The sequence below is a fragment of the Populus trichocarpa genome, chromosome 2 (genome assembly GCF_000002775.5).
Source record: "Populus trichocarpa isolate Nisqually-1 chromosome 2, P.trichocarpa_v4.1, whole genome shotgun sequence".
NCBI classification, from domain to species: Eukaryota; Viridiplantae; Streptophyta; class Magnoliopsida; order Malpighiales; family Salicaceae; genus Populus; species Populus trichocarpa.
The window spans coordinates 7,294,790-7,313,111 of record NC_037286.2 but is presented as its reverse complement, the minus strand read 5'-3'; the positions used below and the strand labels follow the sequence as shown (position 1 = coordinate 7,313,111).

General features: G+C 33.0%; 2 protein-coding genes across 6 annotated transcripts; one reads left to right on the top strand and one right to left on the bottom strand.

Moving 5' to 3' along the window:
- Positions 1 to 228: 228 nt before the first annotated feature.
- Positions 229 to 5,740, bottom strand: LOC18096236 (cytochrome c oxidase subunit 6b-1). Of its 3 annotated transcripts, XR_002980501.2 has the most exons (6): positions 5,318 to 5,562; positions 4,108 to 4,410; positions 3,904 to 3,986; positions 3,694 to 3,775; positions 511 to 632; positions 229 to 423 (listed from the first exon to the last, which is right to left on the bottom strand). XR_002980501.2 is itself a non-coding variant. In XM_024595731.2 (5 exons), exons 1-5 carry the CDS (start codon positions 5,345 to 5,347, stop codon positions 579 to 581), a joined length of 552 nt encoding a protein of 183 aa, XP_024451499.1. In that variant the 5' UTR covers positions 5,348 to 5,740; the 3' UTR covers positions 229 to 578. The 3 variants fall into 3 exon arrangements, 2 of the variants coding, with proteins under 2 accessions (XP_024451499.1, XP_006386412.2); XM_024595731.2 differs by having other exon boundaries at positions 229 to 632; positions 5,318 to 5,740; XM_006386350.3 differs by lacking the exons at positions 229 to 423; positions 511 to 632 and having other exon boundaries at positions 3,468 to 3,775; positions 5,318 to 5,570.
- A 7,733-nt stretch (positions 5,741 to 13,473) lies between these two features.
- LOC7467177 (VQ motif-containing protein 9) lies at positions 13,474 to 17,389 on the top strand. Of its 3 annotated transcripts, none has more exons than XM_024596174.2 (2): positions 13,474 to 14,646; positions 16,968 to 17,389. In XM_024596174.2, exon 1 carries the CDS (start codon positions 13,629 to 13,631, stop codon positions 14,616 to 14,618), a length of 990 nt encoding a protein of 329 aa, XP_024451942.1. In that variant the 5' UTR covers positions 13,474 to 13,628; the 3' UTR covers positions 14,619 to 14,646; positions 16,968 to 17,389. The 3 variants fall into 3 exon arrangements, with proteins under 3 accessions (XP_024451942.1, XP_024451943.1, XP_002302309.1); XM_024596175.2 differs by lacking the exon at positions 16,968 to 17,389 and adding an exon at positions 16,201 to 16,598; XM_002302273.4 differs by lacking the exon at positions 16,968 to 17,389 and adding an exon at positions 15,187 to 15,628.
- The last annotated feature ends 933 nt before the right edge of the window (positions 17,390 to 18,322 follow it).

The window sequence follows — 18,322 nt, the reverse complement described above, 5'->3', positions numbered from 1 at the left end:
ATAAGGGTCCCTGCGAGATGAGCTGATGCATAATTATCAGATGCCGATTCCATCAGCAGAAAAATGAAGTGACATTTTAAACCACTTAGCAACAGATCTATATACGAGAATCGATTCGACTTTGCAATTTTTTTGTTCGATGGATGTACATAAAACTTTTAAGCAGAATAAAGCAGCAGCACAGCACCAAACTATAAACTTGATAGGAGAAATCCCGCAGGCAATGTCTTTCTTGAGCAATCGAAGGGAAGTATGTGTTATTAATATCTAATTCAAGATTCTTTTGGGTTTTAAACTGTAATGAGTATCTGTTACATAACAGTTGAAGCAGAAAAGAAATGATGGGAAAAAGTAAGCTCCAACTTAAGATGGCAATAACTCTCGCAAGCAACAAATTCTTCGTGTTCAGACTTGAGCTTATTTCTAATAAACAAGACAAAATTTCTTATTAACTTACTGGCTCGAAAAGCACATTCCCTGAGAAAAACACCTATCATTAAAGGTACTAACTTGTTGGTGGAAACTTCGATTTAGGAGCAGAAAACAAACTGCATGGCAGTCTTCAAACAGGCACCCACCTACAGAGGACCCGGAAATGTGCCATTCGCCCTTTGCTCATTCCATCTCTCTACCTGCCACACGATAACAAGCCAAAATTAGGCTTACATAGCATTCATATAGCAGGTCAGGTGACAGACAAGAACGTAGATGCCATTTCAACCATAAAAGAGTAATATTATGATCTGCAGCAGTGATTCATGGTTAGGGAATACTCGGCTCAATAACCATCTAAAAAGCCAGCATCAGTATGCAGCCCCAAGCATAAAAGAGAAGCTTAAGTATAGTAGCCAAAAATAAGATGCCTCGTGAGCAAAGCACTGCTACCAGAATGATCAAGGACAGAATTTGCGAGTGGCACTTGTAGAAGCGCTTACTGCCTAAATTAAACAAAACAAAACAAAACATGGATTTGTAGATGATGTTGACTGACAATGATGGAGTTGGCTGTTGTCTGATAGGGACTTTTATGGAATATAAGCCTTTTTTATACTAGATAAATGGTCAGCGCTACAGTACAATACATGTTGACATAATTTATTTCCAAAGTAAAAAAGATATCAAGACGATGTAAGCATTTCTAAAAAAACAAAAATAAAATCAGCAAATTAGGTCATTGAGCCAATTAGGTTTCATAAGCTCAATTAATTTTTTTTAAAATAAAAACTATAGTGGTAAATAAAGTGGAAAAAAATGATAAACAAAAAGGTCAAATATTGACCTAAACCCATCCGGATTAAAATGCCAAATATGCAACTTAGTCGTGACACTAGGATAACCTCGTCAATAGTAAATTAAATAAAATCATGAAACTCAAATATATATATATATATATATATATATATATAAACCAATGTTAAAGGGCGGAACTAAAAAAATAATATTTTTTAAAAAAAAACAACTAATAATAAAAATCTGAGTCAAATCAGGTTAACTCACTAACCCCGCAATCATAACCATAAAATTAAGATAACCCTATAGAAAGAAAAGAAAAAATAAAAAGCAAGAAAATCAATTCTCAATCAATCAAATATTGAATAATTAAATTAAATTTTTAAAAAAATCAAATGTTGAAGGATCTCATCTGATAACGAAGAAAAAATAAATGAGAACATGATAACCTCATAAAAAGTAAAATGAAAAAAATTTGAAGCTCAATTTATAGAAAACAAAATATTGAATGACGAAATTGAAGATAAAAATATAATCCAAAAAAAAAACTCAACCTGGAACCACTCAAGTTAGCATGCAAAATCTACGACCTAGTTATGATATTGGAGTAACCTCATCAAAAGCAAATTCAATAAAACTATAAAGCTTATTTATCAAACATCTCAATATTGATGGGCGAGATCACCCGACTCATTTTCAAAATCAGCAAAAACATCCAATAAAAAGCAAATAAAAAAAATAACATAACCAATTTCTAATCCAATAAATATTGAAAGATGAAAAAAATATATATAAGCTTAAAAACAAGCAAATTCATATGAATCTCCTAAACTTGAGTTAATATCTCAAATTCACAACCCATGAAATCCTAGACTTATGCTCAATCAAGAAGTTCAATTTTCAATCAATTTAATGTTAAAGTATGAAAACGTAAAAAAAATCATTTTAAAAAAGTTGTCAAAGTAAAAAAAAATCAATTAAAAGAATAAAAATCAAATCTGATAGGAAAAAAAACAAAGAGGGATGAAATCGCAAACAAAATTCAATTTTAAAAATTATTTCAAATAAAACAAATAACAATCAAAATAATGGTAACCAAATATGACATATAAGAAAATTAAAAGAGGATGAAATTAAAAAAAAATTAATTTTATAAATTATTTCATATAAAACAAATAGTAATAAAAAAATATGAATCAAATCTGAAGAAAAAATAAAATGAAGGACTTTTGAAATTTTGAAGGGTGAGACACGCAAATAGATGAGAAACAAGAGGAAAAGCCATTAGTGCAAAACCAGGGGCCATTGGCTATACACGCCACTGCATCATGGAGGAGTCACCGTGAAGGCAACATTTGGTTACTTAATGACGCCACACAAGGGTTGCCCATGTGCAGACGGGTGCAACACGTGCATCAAACAATTTTTTTTAATAATATTTATATTTATTAAATTATCAAATAAACCTCGTGAAACTAATTATTTCAATAGAAGGACAAGAATGCCGTTAGATAACAACTCAAGATTTTTTTTATTTTAAAGGTAATTAAATCACTTCACAATGCTTAAAAAATTAAAAAGACAAAAGAATCCTCTAAGTAAGTTTAATATTTTTCTTTTAAGGATAATTAAGTACTTTTAGTGTTAAAAAAAAAAACAATCAGACCGATTTGTTCGAATACATTTATAAATGACCAAGACATATTACCCCTGATACAAAGGCTGTTGGTTTTTTTTAGAATGACAAAATAGCCATATCTATAGTGAACTTGCGACTTGGTGCATCTGAATGGCTGATGACTTTTAGTTTATTTATTTATTTATTTAATTTGATGCGCCTGTTTATGATGAGGGAAATGCGATTGTCATTTGCATGACAGCAAGTCATGTTGACATAAAAAAGATAGAAAACCTGACTAAAAGTGTAAAGATGAACCTTATAGAGTCCCTAAAGGTAAAACCTTGAATGCCAGGTGCCGGGGGTTTAATATGTGATGAGAGCAATGATTTTCAGGACGCTTTGCACACAAATTGGGACACCAATTGACATGAAATTTGGAGTTCAAAAATTTCATCCTGGATAGCAGATTCAAAGCTAATGCTCAATCAGATCAACAAAGGAGTCAACAGTGTGGATTTCAATGCACCTTTGGACAGATAAATCTGGAGTTGAGCAGAGGACTTGGTTATGAGAGCACAGCATATTAATCTTAAAGGTGATGTTTACGCTCATCCAGTTGAAAACTAAGATCATGTCAGGACTCAGATTTTTCTTTCTTCAACATCCATGACATGATGGTGATATCCACATAACATGAAGATTCTTAACTTACAAGACTTTCATGCTAGGTATACATTATTAGACATGTAAGAGCATTAAACAGCTTTTGGACAGCCTGTGTGGTTGAAAGTAAAAACTAATATCATACTCCTTAGTATATTGAAGATCTCAGATATACGTACCCATTCACTAGGGCAGAGAGAACGATAATATTTGGCAAACTTATCACACTCTGAAGCACCTTCACCCTTGGCAGCTACGCACCTGGAGAAAATCATAAGAATCAATGTTTTATCTTCGAAGAAAGAGCCAGTGTCAAGTCGGAAAAACAATGACAAAAAAAAAATAACGTGATAAAAACAAAAAAGAAGCATGGGCATGGTTTCACTCACCGATGATATTCAATGTATCTGGTAAAGCAGTGCCTTGTTTGATTTGTGGTTGGGAAGCGGTAATCAGCTGGTGCTGTCTCAAGCTACAGATCAACAAGGCAATCCCAACACGGAAATGAAAATATGGGAAGCACAGAGATGCAAGTACAATGAATATGACAAAATTATGCCATCATCAAGCAGAATATCTTGATACATGGTTACCTTAATCTCCTTCTTCTCTTCCGCAGCTTCTTCTCCTGAGTTCTCTTCTGTACCTTCACTGGTTTCTTCAGCAGCGGCAGGAGCATCTTCACTGCTGCTTTCATCAGTAGTGGGAGCTTCAGTGCTTTCTTCAGCAGCAGCAGGAGTATCTTCAGTTTTTTCTTCAGCAGCAAGTGGTGGTGTTTCCTCAGCTTTCTCCACAGCCTCCTCAGAAACAGCAGTCGCTGGCTTCTCCTCTTCTTTTACTTCTACAGGTTTTGAAACCACATCTGTCTTCTCTTCTTTTCCCTTCAGTTCGTATCGCTGCATGTCAAAGCATGAGATGAAGGAGGTTAGTCAGTATTAATAGCATGCCGATGCAGAAAGAATTTGTTGAGCATGCTAAATGGCCAAAGGGCTGAAGGTTTAAACATCTGATCACACTTCAAACGATGCACTTGTATAGGTTACTGGAAAAAGGACGTTTACATGTCAAGTTCTAAAACGTAGAGACGTTACAAGTAATTTTTCTAAAAGAATCAACCTTTTTTACAAATCAGCTTGCAACGGATAAGCTCAGAACGTATGAACTGGTCAAGCTGCAGGTGATTTTAAACTTAAGTAGGAGCCTATATTGAGATCAACCAGACTGCCTCTCTCAACTTTTAAACTTGTGTTGATCTCTTGATGAAGCTCAAGCTTAATGGGCATCACAAAACACAACAACAAGGCTGAGACATCAATCCATTGGGTCACAATCCTACACTAACTTATTCTTTGCTACTTTAATTCAGCAATTGAAACATACTCACAGGTCCAGTAGAAAAGGCATTCACTTTTGACAAAACAGACAGAACTTGGTACCAAAAAATAAAAATGCAAGTTTCAGTGACATTATTAACATAAAGAAGAACACTATTGAGAAAATATTTCACAGCAAAACCTCGTCAATTGCACATCCCTTGTGCAAAACACATATTTTTGCATAACCTATAACAACTACAAATCGAAATCACCACTCTTCCACACACCAAAAGAATTAATCAGAATCAACCATCGAATTTCACCTTCATGATTTAGAACAAAACCAAAAAAAGAAAAATATTTAAAAAAAAATCCAGATAATGAATCAAGCGCAAAATCATCCTCGAAGAAGTCTCATTTTCTCTAACAAATTTCTATGTTAAATGAAAATGAATAAGGATCCAAAATAAATCCAAGTTAGAGAGACCTCAGATAGTGTCGGCGTTTCGGTGGCCATTTTTGTGGAAGAAGAAGCGACAGCTTTGCAGTTGAGTTGGTTCAACAAGAGCGAGCGGCCAATCAATGATGTCGAGAAGAGAAACAAAGTCAGCGTTTGGGTTAGGTTATGAACTGCCTGGCCTCACCACTCACCAGCAGCTTCTTTTACCGCGTTGCTGTGTTCGTAAAACTTGGTTGCAAGCTGAGTTGTAAACTTGCAATACGAGTCCACTCATTGCAAGCCACGTTTCCATTTCACGGTAGTGAAAGATAACTTTTGGAAGCTACAGGCTTGGCTGGCTCGGCTCGATTTTATTTTTCTTGGACCGATGAATGGGGAATGGAGATGAGAACTGGGCCGCGCTTAGAGAGATTAATCTCGACTCAAAGAAATGTAAAGAAAAAGGCTCTTAGAAATGTTTCAGGTCCAATAAGATTCTCTCTTTTTCAAAGTAACTTCTTTCCTGCCTCATTTGCATTTGATATTTGATATTTGATATTCTGTTTATTTTTTTTTGTATTTTAAAAATATTTTTAAAATAATTTAAAATTTTTTTATTTTTTTGTATAAAATTAATATTTTTTTGATATTTTTATATCATTTTGATGCGCTAATATCAAAAATAATTTTTAAAAAATAAAAAATATTATTTTGATATATTTCTAAATAAAAAGAACTTTGAAAAGGAACCGCAACCACACTCTCAAACATGATCTTAGTCACCAGGAGTGACTTTAGAGTGAAAATTGTCAATTCTAAAAAAAAAATTGAATGTTCTGATTTTTAAAAAAAAATTCCCCGGTTTGAATTTTGTTTTTATTCTCCTAGTTAGGTTTTTCCCAAATTATATTTCATAAAATAAAATAAAATAACAGAATTTTTTAAATAATTTAAATTTCTTTTTGTCCCAATGAATTTTAAACAATTTGAGCTTTAGATAATAACCAGCCTTTGTGCTGTTTTTTTGAATAAAAAATAATGTTTAGGTATTGAAAATAGGTAAAACAAAAATATAAAAAATTATTTATGATAAAAATGTAAAAACACTAATTAGGGTTAAGCCAACACGGGATATTTTATCAAACTCATGGTCCATATTTTGAAATTGTAATAATCTGATTGAAAATAAAAAGAATTATAAAGCCTTTAAAAAAATATTTTAATTTTTTAAATTCGTGATCAGAGTCATTAAACTTAAAGTATCCATTCTAGAAAAATCACGATATCTAGTTCCCAAAAAATAATATTAAATGATAAAATTAAAAAATATATAATCATACAAAATAATTTTAAAAATAACAATTCAAAAGATGAGGATTAAAATCATTATCACTACTATTATTAATAAGTAATATTATTATTACTACTACTATTATTATGACCACCACTACTATTATTATTATTATTATTATCACCACCACAACTATTATTAACATTATCATTATTAGTAATAATAGTGATATTTTTATTAATATTATCACTATTTTAATAACCATTACCACAACTATCATCATTATCATTAATAGAAATCATAAGCTCATTGTCCAATCCTCAAAATTATTCTGGGTTTAAAACTTTTGCTATTAAAATGTTTTTTAATAATAACTTCTCATCCACCTTTAATTGTTTTATTTTTAATATATTAATATTTTATGTTAAATTACTCATGTTAAATTATAAAATTCAATATAGTTTTAACTTTAAATATGAGTGGTAAGCATAGTAAATATTTAATTTGATCTTAAAATTATTATAAAACAAATTTCAGCAATCCCCTGTGTAAATAAAAATTATCTTATCAGCACGAAGACTCAAAGACTTGGTAAAATAAAGGCACAGGGAATCCTATCATATAATTTGCTGATCATGTTGAGGTTGATTTACGAACAAGACAAAACAAATTGCCAGCCTTCATGGATTCGAAGTATAATTATCGAATATCGAATTTTCTTCGCATGCACATATAAAACTATCTTGTTCTGGCTGCTGCACATATAAAACTCTCGAGGCCCATTGACATAGCCCCAGGAATCCAGCCTGAAGTTACTATCAAACATGAATTTATTTTTTGTAGACAGATAAGTAATTTTAGAGTAACATTGAACTTATCAAACATTAGTTTTCTCGAATTCATGTTCTAAGAAAATATTACTATTGAACGTAAGAAGTGCATTTCACCTGTGAATTCATGGGATTCTCCTCGATTTTGAAAAGGGAGAGTGGGGATTTTTTAAATGATTTGTGGGAAAAGAAATTTGAAGAATGCAATAAAAACAAACAAATTTACAAAAGTTTTTGATATATTCTGATATAACAGTATCTTAGTAATGCGATAAAAACAAGCAAACAAACAAGAGCTTCGATATGCTCTGATGTAACAGTTTATTTCACGTTTGGCTGGTTATTTAATGTTCATGGTTTTACAACCCACCCATTTTCATCTATCAAATCGTCAGCTGAATAAAGCTCAATTATAATCTGTTTGTTTGCTTGTCAATTATTATTCGAGAAGGGCTTCGAGAGTCTTTATAGAAGGAATAAACGCACCTCGAAGCGACAAACTGGTAGATGCGTTTCGTGCTGTGCTTGGGTAGCAGCAAATTATTATCTGGATGCGATCATGCACGAAAAAACTAGGCAAGCATGTAATTATGCGCACTTGCTCTGGATGTTTTGTTTGTCCCCGCCGTTGCGAGACATAACTTTCCATCATGAATTTGATTGGCCTCGAATGCAAAGAGAAAAATGCTTCTGCTGCTGTCGATGAAGCCTTGTTAATGCTTTTGATGGAAGACTGTGTATGCGTCCTAAAAGAACTCCGGGACTTGCAGCCCTTGCTTCTTTTAACCACCAAAAAATTATGTACACCGTGAAACAGGAAAAGAAAAAAAAAGTCATGGAATTATTAGCTAGTGTTAAAGTGCCTCGCATGATATTTGTTTCGTTTGCTTGATTGAGTGACTGGATATGTTAACGGGCAAGAAACACCTGATTAGGTTAAAAGCTTTAACGTCTTTGTTGACTAAAACAGTGACTCAGTAGACGCTTGACTGCTCCATAATGAGTTGCTCATTATTCAATATCTTACGATGTCATTTTAAAAGAATATCTAGAATACGGTAATAATTGCTTTTTAAAATATTTTTTATTTTAAAATATATTTAAATAAGATTTTTTTTATTTTTTAAAAATTATTTTTGACATCAGCATGTCAAAATGATCTAAAAACATAAAAAATATATTAATTTGAAGTAAAAAAATTAAAAAATTCAATTTCTAGCCCACGTAAACCTTGTTTAATTTTTAAAACTTATAATTCATGAAATTTTGAATTTGATTTGCTCAATCAATTTAATTATAAATAATAAAATCATAAAAAAATATATTAATGAAAAGAATGGACTCATGGCACAAACGTGATCGATGAAAAATAAGCTAATATATGGAAAAACCAAAAAATATAGGAAACGGTCAAAAATACACAGTTAAAAATAATCATACAAAAGGAAGATAAGAAAAAAAAAAAACCTGATCACTAATGATATAAATGCTAGATGATAAAGCTAGAAAAAAAACATTAACTTTAAAGAAAAAAAACATAAGAAAACTCAAGCGAACTTTCTAAATCTAGGCAAAGATCTCAAACACACAACCCATTAAATTCTAGACTTAGATTTAGTCAATATGTTCAATTCCTAACCACTTTAATATTGATTAGACAAAGTAAATCCAACAAAGAGACGCAATTAAAAAGATTCAAGAAAACCCAAATTATTTTAAAAATAAGTGGAAAATCCTATAGAAAACAAACAAACAAAAATAATTTTAAAAGCTTATCTAAAATAAAATAAATAGCAATCAAAACAATAAGAACTGGATTAAAAAAAAGAAAAAATAAAGGGTTTTGAAATATAAAAAGAATTCCAACCACGTAAATTGTTTTAAAAACATATTTTGAACACTGAAGAAAGGGATCAGGAAAAAAAATATAAATCTAAAGAATTAACCAAAAAACCACAACAAATAATGATAAATAAAATGACTAGAGATAACCGAGTCATTTTTTAAACCAACAAAAAATCCTACACAAAATTAAAAAATAAAAAAAGAACTCAGTCTTCAATTGAATAAATAGTAAAGGATGAAATAGGAAAAAAAAAGCTTAGACAAAGGAAAACAAAAACCAAGCAAAACCAGACAAATATCTTAAATTTGATCACATCTTAAAACTCGCAACCCTTAAAACTCTAGATCCGGGTCCAATAATGACGTTTATTATAAACCAATTTAAAAAACTCGTTAAGGCAAAAATACTGGCGATCAAAAGAATATAGATTAAATTTGACATGAAAAAAATATCGAAAGAAGGTGAAATCATAAAACAAAATCAATTTTAAAAATATTATAAAAATAACAATCAAAAGAATGATGATCAAATTTGAAAGATGAGAAAGTTTAAGAGGCATGAAATTAAAAAGGAATGCCAATTTTATAAATTATTAAAGATAAAAAAATCATAATAAAAATAAAATGGATCGAATATGAAGAATCAACAAATTAAAGGGTTGTTCTTGAATTTTTAAAGGGCTAACATGAAAAAGTCTAGGTGTGGAGAGAGAAAAAAAAAGGGGAAAAGAAATGGTCACTGATACTAAACTGCTCTGAATCTTGGAACACGTGCCAAACCGACAATTTGAATGACATGAGGGCTGTCCACATAATGATGCGTGCATTGCACGTGCCAACAAGTGTTTTTTTAAAAAAATAGTATTCAATACATGCGAATTACTATAATACCCCTAACCAACCTCTAAAATTACAATAACACTAACATAAAATGACAAAAAAAAAAGATTCTTATGAGAGAGTTATATTGTTTTTGTCTCAAAGTTATCAAAGTAATTATACTATTTTAAATTAAATGAAATGACCAGAACACACTCGAGTGAAAGACATTGGATTTTTTTATTCTAAGGCTCGAGTGGTAATATTATGGTGCGGAAAAAAGAAAAATGACAAATCTAACCCCATATAACATGTTAAAGACAATTGTGTCATGGTAAAAAGACAACCCTGCCTCCAAAACATATCTTAATAGTTTTTTTTTCAATGGCAAATTTGTAATTATACTATTATAATGAATAGTAATCTGTATCATGCTTCCCGTTTAATAATTACAGTTTGGTTTTGCAAAATCGATGCTTAATAAGCTAGGAATGATACTTGTAATTATGAACACGCCAGACAATGAAAGATAAAAAAATATTTTTAAAACAATGAAAATATAACATATGAGAAATACATAATCTACTGTGTTGTAATGATTACCTGTGATATTTTTATTTTTTATTTTTTTTGCCACTAGTTTTTTATTCTCGATCTAGTCATTTCACATTAAATTAATTCAGGAATGAGTTTGATTGATTTTATATAAGTCTCTTGCAAAGTCTATAATAAATTATGTTGTTGAGTTGAATAGACTTTATCTAATAAATATTCAACCTTTTCTTATGTAATAAATAACATTGTTATCTCAACTTCTTCATTGATTTTTGGTTGGAATTAATAAATTTGCTATCTGAATATATATAATTAACAATTTATTTTATTAAATGCATATCTAAATTTTTCAGTCTGCAGTTATTTTTTAGGGTAAAAAACATTAAAACCATCCATATACTTTTTTTACATTGAAAAAAAATGTTTCATCATACAACATAGCACTGAGAATCAAGCTATATATATACATGACAATTTTTTTTATGGCTCGTTTGATATTATATAATATGATACAGTTATAGATATTTTTAGATTGGTCACAACTTTAAAGTTGTTTGTTTTTTACTATTTAAATCTATTTTTTATATCAAAATAAAAACTTGAGTTTAATAAACGTTATATATATATATATATAAATATAAATTAATCTAATGTAAAACATACACAGGGAGCCATCACCATATCTGGAAAAAAAAAGAAAAAAAAAGAAATGGAGGGCTGATAAAAGTTTGGGAAACAGGGGTGGTGGTCGGCGATGAAAGATGATATGCCAACACCTTTTTGCAGCCTTGATCTCTAAAGTCACGATGATGCCATCTCTGTTACTGAAATTTGCTGTACGATTCACATCCTACTGTAACGCCAGTTTGACCGGCAATAGAAAATTCCAAGAGATTTAATAATTACTTGTTTCGTTCGATAAAACAAACAGCATTAACTACACTCATCAACGATGGCAAATACGGAAACGTTTGGTAACGTGCTTGGTTGCGCATTTTCAAAAATCTTGATTTTTTTATTTTTTATTTCTTGTCTTTTCAATTGTTTTTTTACACTGATAACAAATTTATATTTTAAAAATAAAAATTATTATTTAATTTTTTTCCCCTAAAGTAATTGCTATTGCACTGACCCTGTTTGGAATTCATACTTGACATGTTACTCAGCAAAAATCTAATTTTTTTATTTTAAATTAATTTTTTATATTTTTTAATCGTTTTGATGTGATAATATCAAAAATAAATTTTAAATAATAAAAAATATTATTTAAATATATTTCAAAATAAAAATCACTTTAAAAAATAATTTTTACCACGGTATTGAATGCCCCTCGCTGACTGAGCTGGGAAAGATAAAACCATTAAACTCGGTCCCCCCGGTTGATTTTGTTTCCTCCCAGTCACGGTGGCACCTTCATTTTTTAAAGAAGAAATTACATCGTAATCACGTTATTCATAGTTTGAAATTGAGACTCCACCAACAATGGAAGAAAAGAAAAGGAAAGGTGAATCACGTGGAGCCGCTGGATCAGTCAAAGGACTTGCAACAGGCAAGGATATAACAATTTGATTTAATTTTGGGTGGGAGTGGAAAGTCCAGAGACAGGCCCTGTTCCGAGTATCGATGGGCCCTACTTTGAAAAGGAGAAAAAGAGAGAGAGGGAGAAAACAACAAGCATTGTTGACGTAGGCACACTTTGCCCTCTTACAAAATTAAGATTAGATACAGAATTGGTATTTAGCAGTGCATAATAATAATAATAATAATTTCTTCTCCTGATAGAGAGATGCGTGCCTTCTTTTACGGGTCGTGTCCTTTCTCTTCTTTTAAGCCTCCAAAACCAATCAGTAAAAAGCTAAAGGAAAAACCACATTATAAACAAACTCCCATACACACTCCCTTTACCGCTTTCCTCTCCCCCACTTGCAACTGCCTGTCATCTGTTCATACGAGCGGTGTTTTTTCCATCCCACCATGGTTTTTAAAATCTTTTTATTAAAGTTTGGAAGACGTAGATGTGGTTATTTTTTAAAATATTTTTTATTTAGAAATGTATTAAAATAATATATTTAATTTAATTTTTTTTTGAAATCAGCGCATTAAAATGATCTAAAAATATTAAAAAAATATTAATTTAAGACAAATAAAAAAATTTTAAATTTTTTTTAAAATCAGCGCATCAAAATGATCTAAAAATACTAAAAAAATATTAATTTAAGACAAATAAAAAAATTTTAAATTTTTTCAAAACGCTTTTAAAGTATAAAAATAAATAGTGAACCGGTCAAAATTCTTTTTGGAAAATAAGATGGTTTGATGAAAATCAGAGATATGTGCGGCATTGTAATTTCAAGAGAGATGACATAAATTGAGAAGAAAAGGAAGAAAAAGATTTTGTAATCACATTAAAATTTTAATTATTAAAAAAAGCTCAATGAAATAAATTTATAAATATTGAGAAAGGCTATCGACTATATATTTCTTTTGTGCATTCTTCTCATCAAATGTTTTCTAATAATACCGTTATCGTTTTTCCCTCATTGTATCTTCCCACTTACACTAGGATTACATGTATCTGTTAATCTGTGAGGTGTTTTTCCTTTTTTTAATATAGCTGATAAAAACTTTCGGCTGTCTAAATTTTCTTTTGGAAAAAAAGATAAAAATCGTAGTCTCTAAATGTGAAATTTTAAAATATCGTACTTGGTAACTGCTGTTCTTACCAGATTGTGTTTTTTTTAATAAAAAAAAAAAACAATTCGATTAATGCTAATTTCACAATTCTTGGGGTTAATTTTCAAAAAAATATAATATAATCTGTGTGACCCTACAGCTACCCAACCTAAACACCTCTTTTGAAGTCTGCCACAGAGAAGAAGATAAGAGCTTCCCCACAGAAACACAAGCAGCAGCAGCAGCAGCAGCAGCAGCTTCCACTTGCACGCGCATATACATGATATTTATTACCAGATCATTAGAATAGATCTAGAAAGAAAGAGAGTGGTTTTTTGTTTCTCCAATGGATAAAAGCTGTCAATCATCTGGTGATTCTACAATCACCAGTAGTAATAGCAGCACCCACAATACCGCCATCGACAACAACAGAGATCACTATCTCAAACACCTCAACAAACTCTCTCACAAGATCTCCAAACCCCCAATCACAACCACCACCGCAAATATAAAAAAGGGCCCCTTTGATCAACCCTGTCAGCAGCAATCACAAACGCAACTATCTCAGCCATCATCACAACAGCAACAAAATCAAAATCTGCAGGGGCAGCAGCAGCAGCAGCAGCATCAGCACCAACCGCCTGTTTACAATATAAACAAGAATGATTTCCGTGACGTGGTACAAAAACTAACAGGATCTCCAGCTCATGAGAGATTCTCTACACCTCCACCCATACACCCACCCAAACCTCAAAGCTCTCGCTTACAACGTATTCGTCCTCCGCCCTTGGCTCACGTTAGCAACCGCCCTCCTCCTTCGCTGAACAGCACCATCCCACCTCCTCAACAACCACCCCTGACCACCGTTCCGAACCCTAACACCTCCGCCTCTGCCACAAACAGTTTCATCCAACGGTCAACGGCACCTCTCTCCCCGTTACCGCCATTCCCGGCTGTTCACGCGGCGGCGGAATCGCCTGTTTCTGCTTACATGCGGTACCTCCAGAACACGATCTCTGCCGTTGATTCTAACAAGCAGTTCTCGGGATTCTCGCCGCTGGCCCCGTTGGTTTCACCTCGATGGAACAATATGATGGCTCCACAACAGCAATTTGCCATGCCACCCCCGCAACAAGTAATGAACCCCTCGCAGTTAGCAGGGATGGTCGCACCACAGCCGCAGTTTCAATTGCCAACGTCACCGCTACCATTTGGATGCATGAACTCACCGCGGTCTCCATATCCTCTGCTTTCCCCGAGTTTGTTGCTTTCGCCATCTTCATTTCCTCTCTCACCGACAGTGCCCGTTACTAGCCCTAGATGGAGAGGTCTTTGAAAGTTCAATTAATTTTTTTCTTCTCCAGGTAAGCGTTATTATTATTATTATTAATAATAATACGAACAGACCTTGTCTTTTTAGTTTGAGGGTTAGGGATCTTAGATTTATTTACCTTTTTATTATTATTATTAATAGCTGTTGTAAATAGCTGGGGGTTTAAATTTTCTGGATTAGAGAAGTGTTTAGCGCTGATTAATTAGATATTATATCAAAAGATATTTGAAATAGGAAAAGTTATTTTGGTGGATAATCAAAGGTGCAGGTGGTTAAACCATTAGAATTTACTGAATTATAGTTGGCGTATGCTGCTGCTGCTGGAATGACCATGTACTTGATTTCCTTTCATGTATATGTCGCCGTTTGCTCCAAGTTTATTTTTGTTTGATTTTGGATGACACTGAATTTCCATTTCTAGTAATTTATGAGTTTAAACCTGTTATTATAGATAGCCCTCTTGGGTTTAGGACAGTCTCTCTTCTGCTCACCTTAACCTACACTCGCAGTATTGCTAGCGTGCTTGTCTCACTTATGTTTTTGCTAAATTTTAAGTGTGTGGTCTTACCAGGAGTAGAAAAAAATGCTTGTGGTGGCAAGATTTGCTGAACGAATAGTTTTGACAGGTTAATATTCTATGGTACCACCAACCAGTCGTTTAGGAGTTTGGATTTTATATGGAAATGTAAAATGATCACACTAGGCAACACATCTTGGAATTCTTATCGAGATTAAGCAGATGCAGGGGGTGGGGTGTTTCATCTTGTACCCCACCCTTTTGGATTAACTTTTGTGATTATGATTTAAGGAACATCAAGGGGACCTGCAGGATTCTGATGTGTGCTGGGTTCATTGATGGCAAGATTATTTTTTTTTAGACTTTTCCTCCCACCCAATTGTTCCTTGTTTTACTTGGATGCTTGTGGAATCTGAATCACCTATAGACTAGAAGTTTCAGTTGTGAAGAAGTATTTAAATCTTTAGGCTTTATTGATCTCCTACTGAGTGTAGAATGAAGGGGGAAAAAATTACAGAAGGAGAAGGGGTATGGGTGATACAAATTGACAAGGGGGAACCCCTATTTATGGATTTGACTCATGCCAAAATCTGATAGACCAGCATGCTTCTCCTGCTCTTGCTTTTTTTGGCAGAGCAATTGACTTCCAGGATTCATTTAACCCTTTGTCCACACTCCACAGCTTAGCAATTGAACCAATAGCGAGTCAAATGATTCCATGCTCATCTTCTATCAGATCCATATGTGCCTTTCTTTTCCCATTTCTATAACTTCATCAGAGTAATTGTGGTGATTGGTGCACACCATCTTTGCGTGATTTGGTAAAGAAGGTTTACACGAATGCTCTTGGACTTGTAAAAATTTGATTGTTGTTTTAATTATCCTCCCTATGCAACTGCCCTCAAACTTTCTTTATCTTTAAACCATGTCACTTTCCCTTCTGCATTGCAATTCTTTTTGGGATCATGATCTCTTAATTTATGCATCACAAGTGAATCTAGAAACACTCTGAATTAAACGGATGTTGATGATATTAGTTGAATGGCTGTTTTCTCGTTATTTGTGAAGTTAGCGAGAGATATTCCAAGTGCATGTCAATGACTCAAATCATATGAAATGTGGGATGGTAATGATACATGTGGAAAGATAGCAGTATGAATGCTGAATGAATACATGTGGAGAGATATACTCCAAGTTAACGAGGGGTTTTTTTTTCCGTCCTGGAGGCTTACTGGATCTTACGCTCCACAAGAAGGGCCCTTGAACTTCCGTGGTCTCTCCAGTGTCTGTTGTGAGCAAAGATTAGACTTTTAGATGATTAATACCACACAAAGTAACTCTTCGCTTGTTAGCTTGCTCGCTCCCACTACTAGAATTCACGAACTTCGAATGCCCTGCTAACATTTGCACATGTTGGGTGTAAGAATATCGTAATAAAATGGTAGAACTCTTTCTGGAGCTTGAAATATGTTTCTCCCCAAAACTTTTATGGTAGCTCTAGACTATTTCGAAGTTCTTATTTCTGTTTGTTTGTTTGTTTTATGAATTATATACCCAATGGTTAAGGGATATCTTTCACTTTGAACTACACAGAAATTCAGCTACCTTCCTTGGATTGGCCACTCCATTTTTCGCTAGTTTAATTTAGTTAGGCCTCACGAACATATTTGGCGTGGGACGTCTTTCTAGTTCAACCTATCTTTCATGTTGTCAACAGCAATTTTTAGTCTCCTTCGGCAACAATATCCTTGTATATTCCAATTTGATCGGGTCTGGTGGCCCAGGAAAGATGAAAATTACTTTTTTGACTATTATTTATAAACTTTCCGCCACAGTTAAATGATGAGTGCCGTTTGAATGCAAGAAGACCTGGGAATCCTTTAGAATGCGAAATCCAAATCGGCAAAGCTAGAGAGTTAGGCGCCGTCCACCTAAGCTGCTGACAAATTAAAAATTGGTAAGGAATCTAGTGGAAGAGCTGATAAGATTTGCAAGTCATAAATGTGTTAGAAGTGATAGATAAAAGATTACCTGATGGCACCATGCCAGCAATAAGACTCCACGTCTCCTTTCCAGCACTGGACCTCGTGAAGAGGCGCCCACTTGGCTATTCGCGCTCATGGTTTTATAGAATGTTTACTGAATGAGTGGAAGTTAAATTTTATCAGCATTTCAGTCCCCATTGAATGTCTTGGAGCTCTCCATATTTAAATTCCTAATCATTTAAGAATAAATTTTAATTTTTCTTTAAGAAATTTACATCGAGATTTGTTTGTATAATTGGGAAGAAAAAAAGAGGGGAAAGTGGTGACCTGAGTACAATATCAGAGATCTGACGGCATCTTATTTAGTAATCAAGTCCCTAATTAATCATGATTCGTGGAAGGAAAGAAAAATCAAATGATGTAAAAAATCCAATTTAGTATTTGCTTAAAAACTCTAGAGGTTAATCCAAGAGAGGGGCCTGATAATCAGGGTGACGGCCGCCGTCGGTGACAAGCAGAGGCTAGCCATGGCTCTGATGTGAAAGGGACAGATCTCGATCAGAGTATTGGTGCGAGGAGTAGGGTGGACTTTTGATATCAGTTGAGGGAGAAAGGAAGAAGAGCATCTACGAGGGAGAAGGACTTCACAGAACCCTCTTAATCCAAGTGCGGTGTCTTTTCACCTAAGGAATTTTACCAGTAATGCGCGATAAGGTTGAAAAGAAAAGGAATACAATAAAACAGAACAATTAATCATATTTAAACGCCAGAAGTCCCTTAATCCCTTCCTCAAACCAATGGAGTGGCTGCTTTTAACAGCGAATCAAATCGAATAGAAGAACAAATTGAAATGAATATGGTTTCACAGTTAAAGTATATTTTTATTAGGTAAAAACATTAAATAATAATTTTTTTATTTTTAAAAATTTATTTTTTTACCAGCACATCAAAAAAATTAAAATAATAATAAAAAAAAAGTTGAAACTCATATCCCGTTTGATAACAGCCCCAAACTACAAAAGCAAAGGAGAGGAATCTGCCTGTTTGTCTCCTTTAGCTTTCTCCTTTTCTAATAAAAAGGATTGATATGTTATGGAAAGAGTGGGATGAAATTTCAGAAGAGAGAGAACTGGTCCATAAGCCCAATGCCTATTAGGCCTCGCGAGCCCATAAAAGATAACCATCTATTATTTGTTCTTTTTATG

What these genes read in the sequence shown, in the direction of transcription:
- LOC18096236 (XM_006386350.3), bottom strand. Translation starts at nt 5,347, where the DNA reads ATGGCCACCGAAACGCCGACACTATCTGAG. An exon ending in AAACGCCGACACTATCTGAG is followed by an intron (nt 4,411 to 5,317) that starts GTCTCTCTAACT and finishes TTTGACATGCAG; the next exon opens with CGATACGAACTGAAGGGAAA. An exon ending in AAGAGAAGAAGGAGATTAAG is followed by an intron (nt 3,987 to 4,107) that starts GTAACCATGTAT and finishes GTTGATCTGTAG; the next exon opens with CTTGAGACAGCACCAGCTGA.
- LOC7467177 (XM_024596174.2), top strand. Translation starts at nt 13,629, where the DNA reads ATGGATAAAAGCTGTCAATCATCTGGTGATTCTACAATCACCAGTAGT.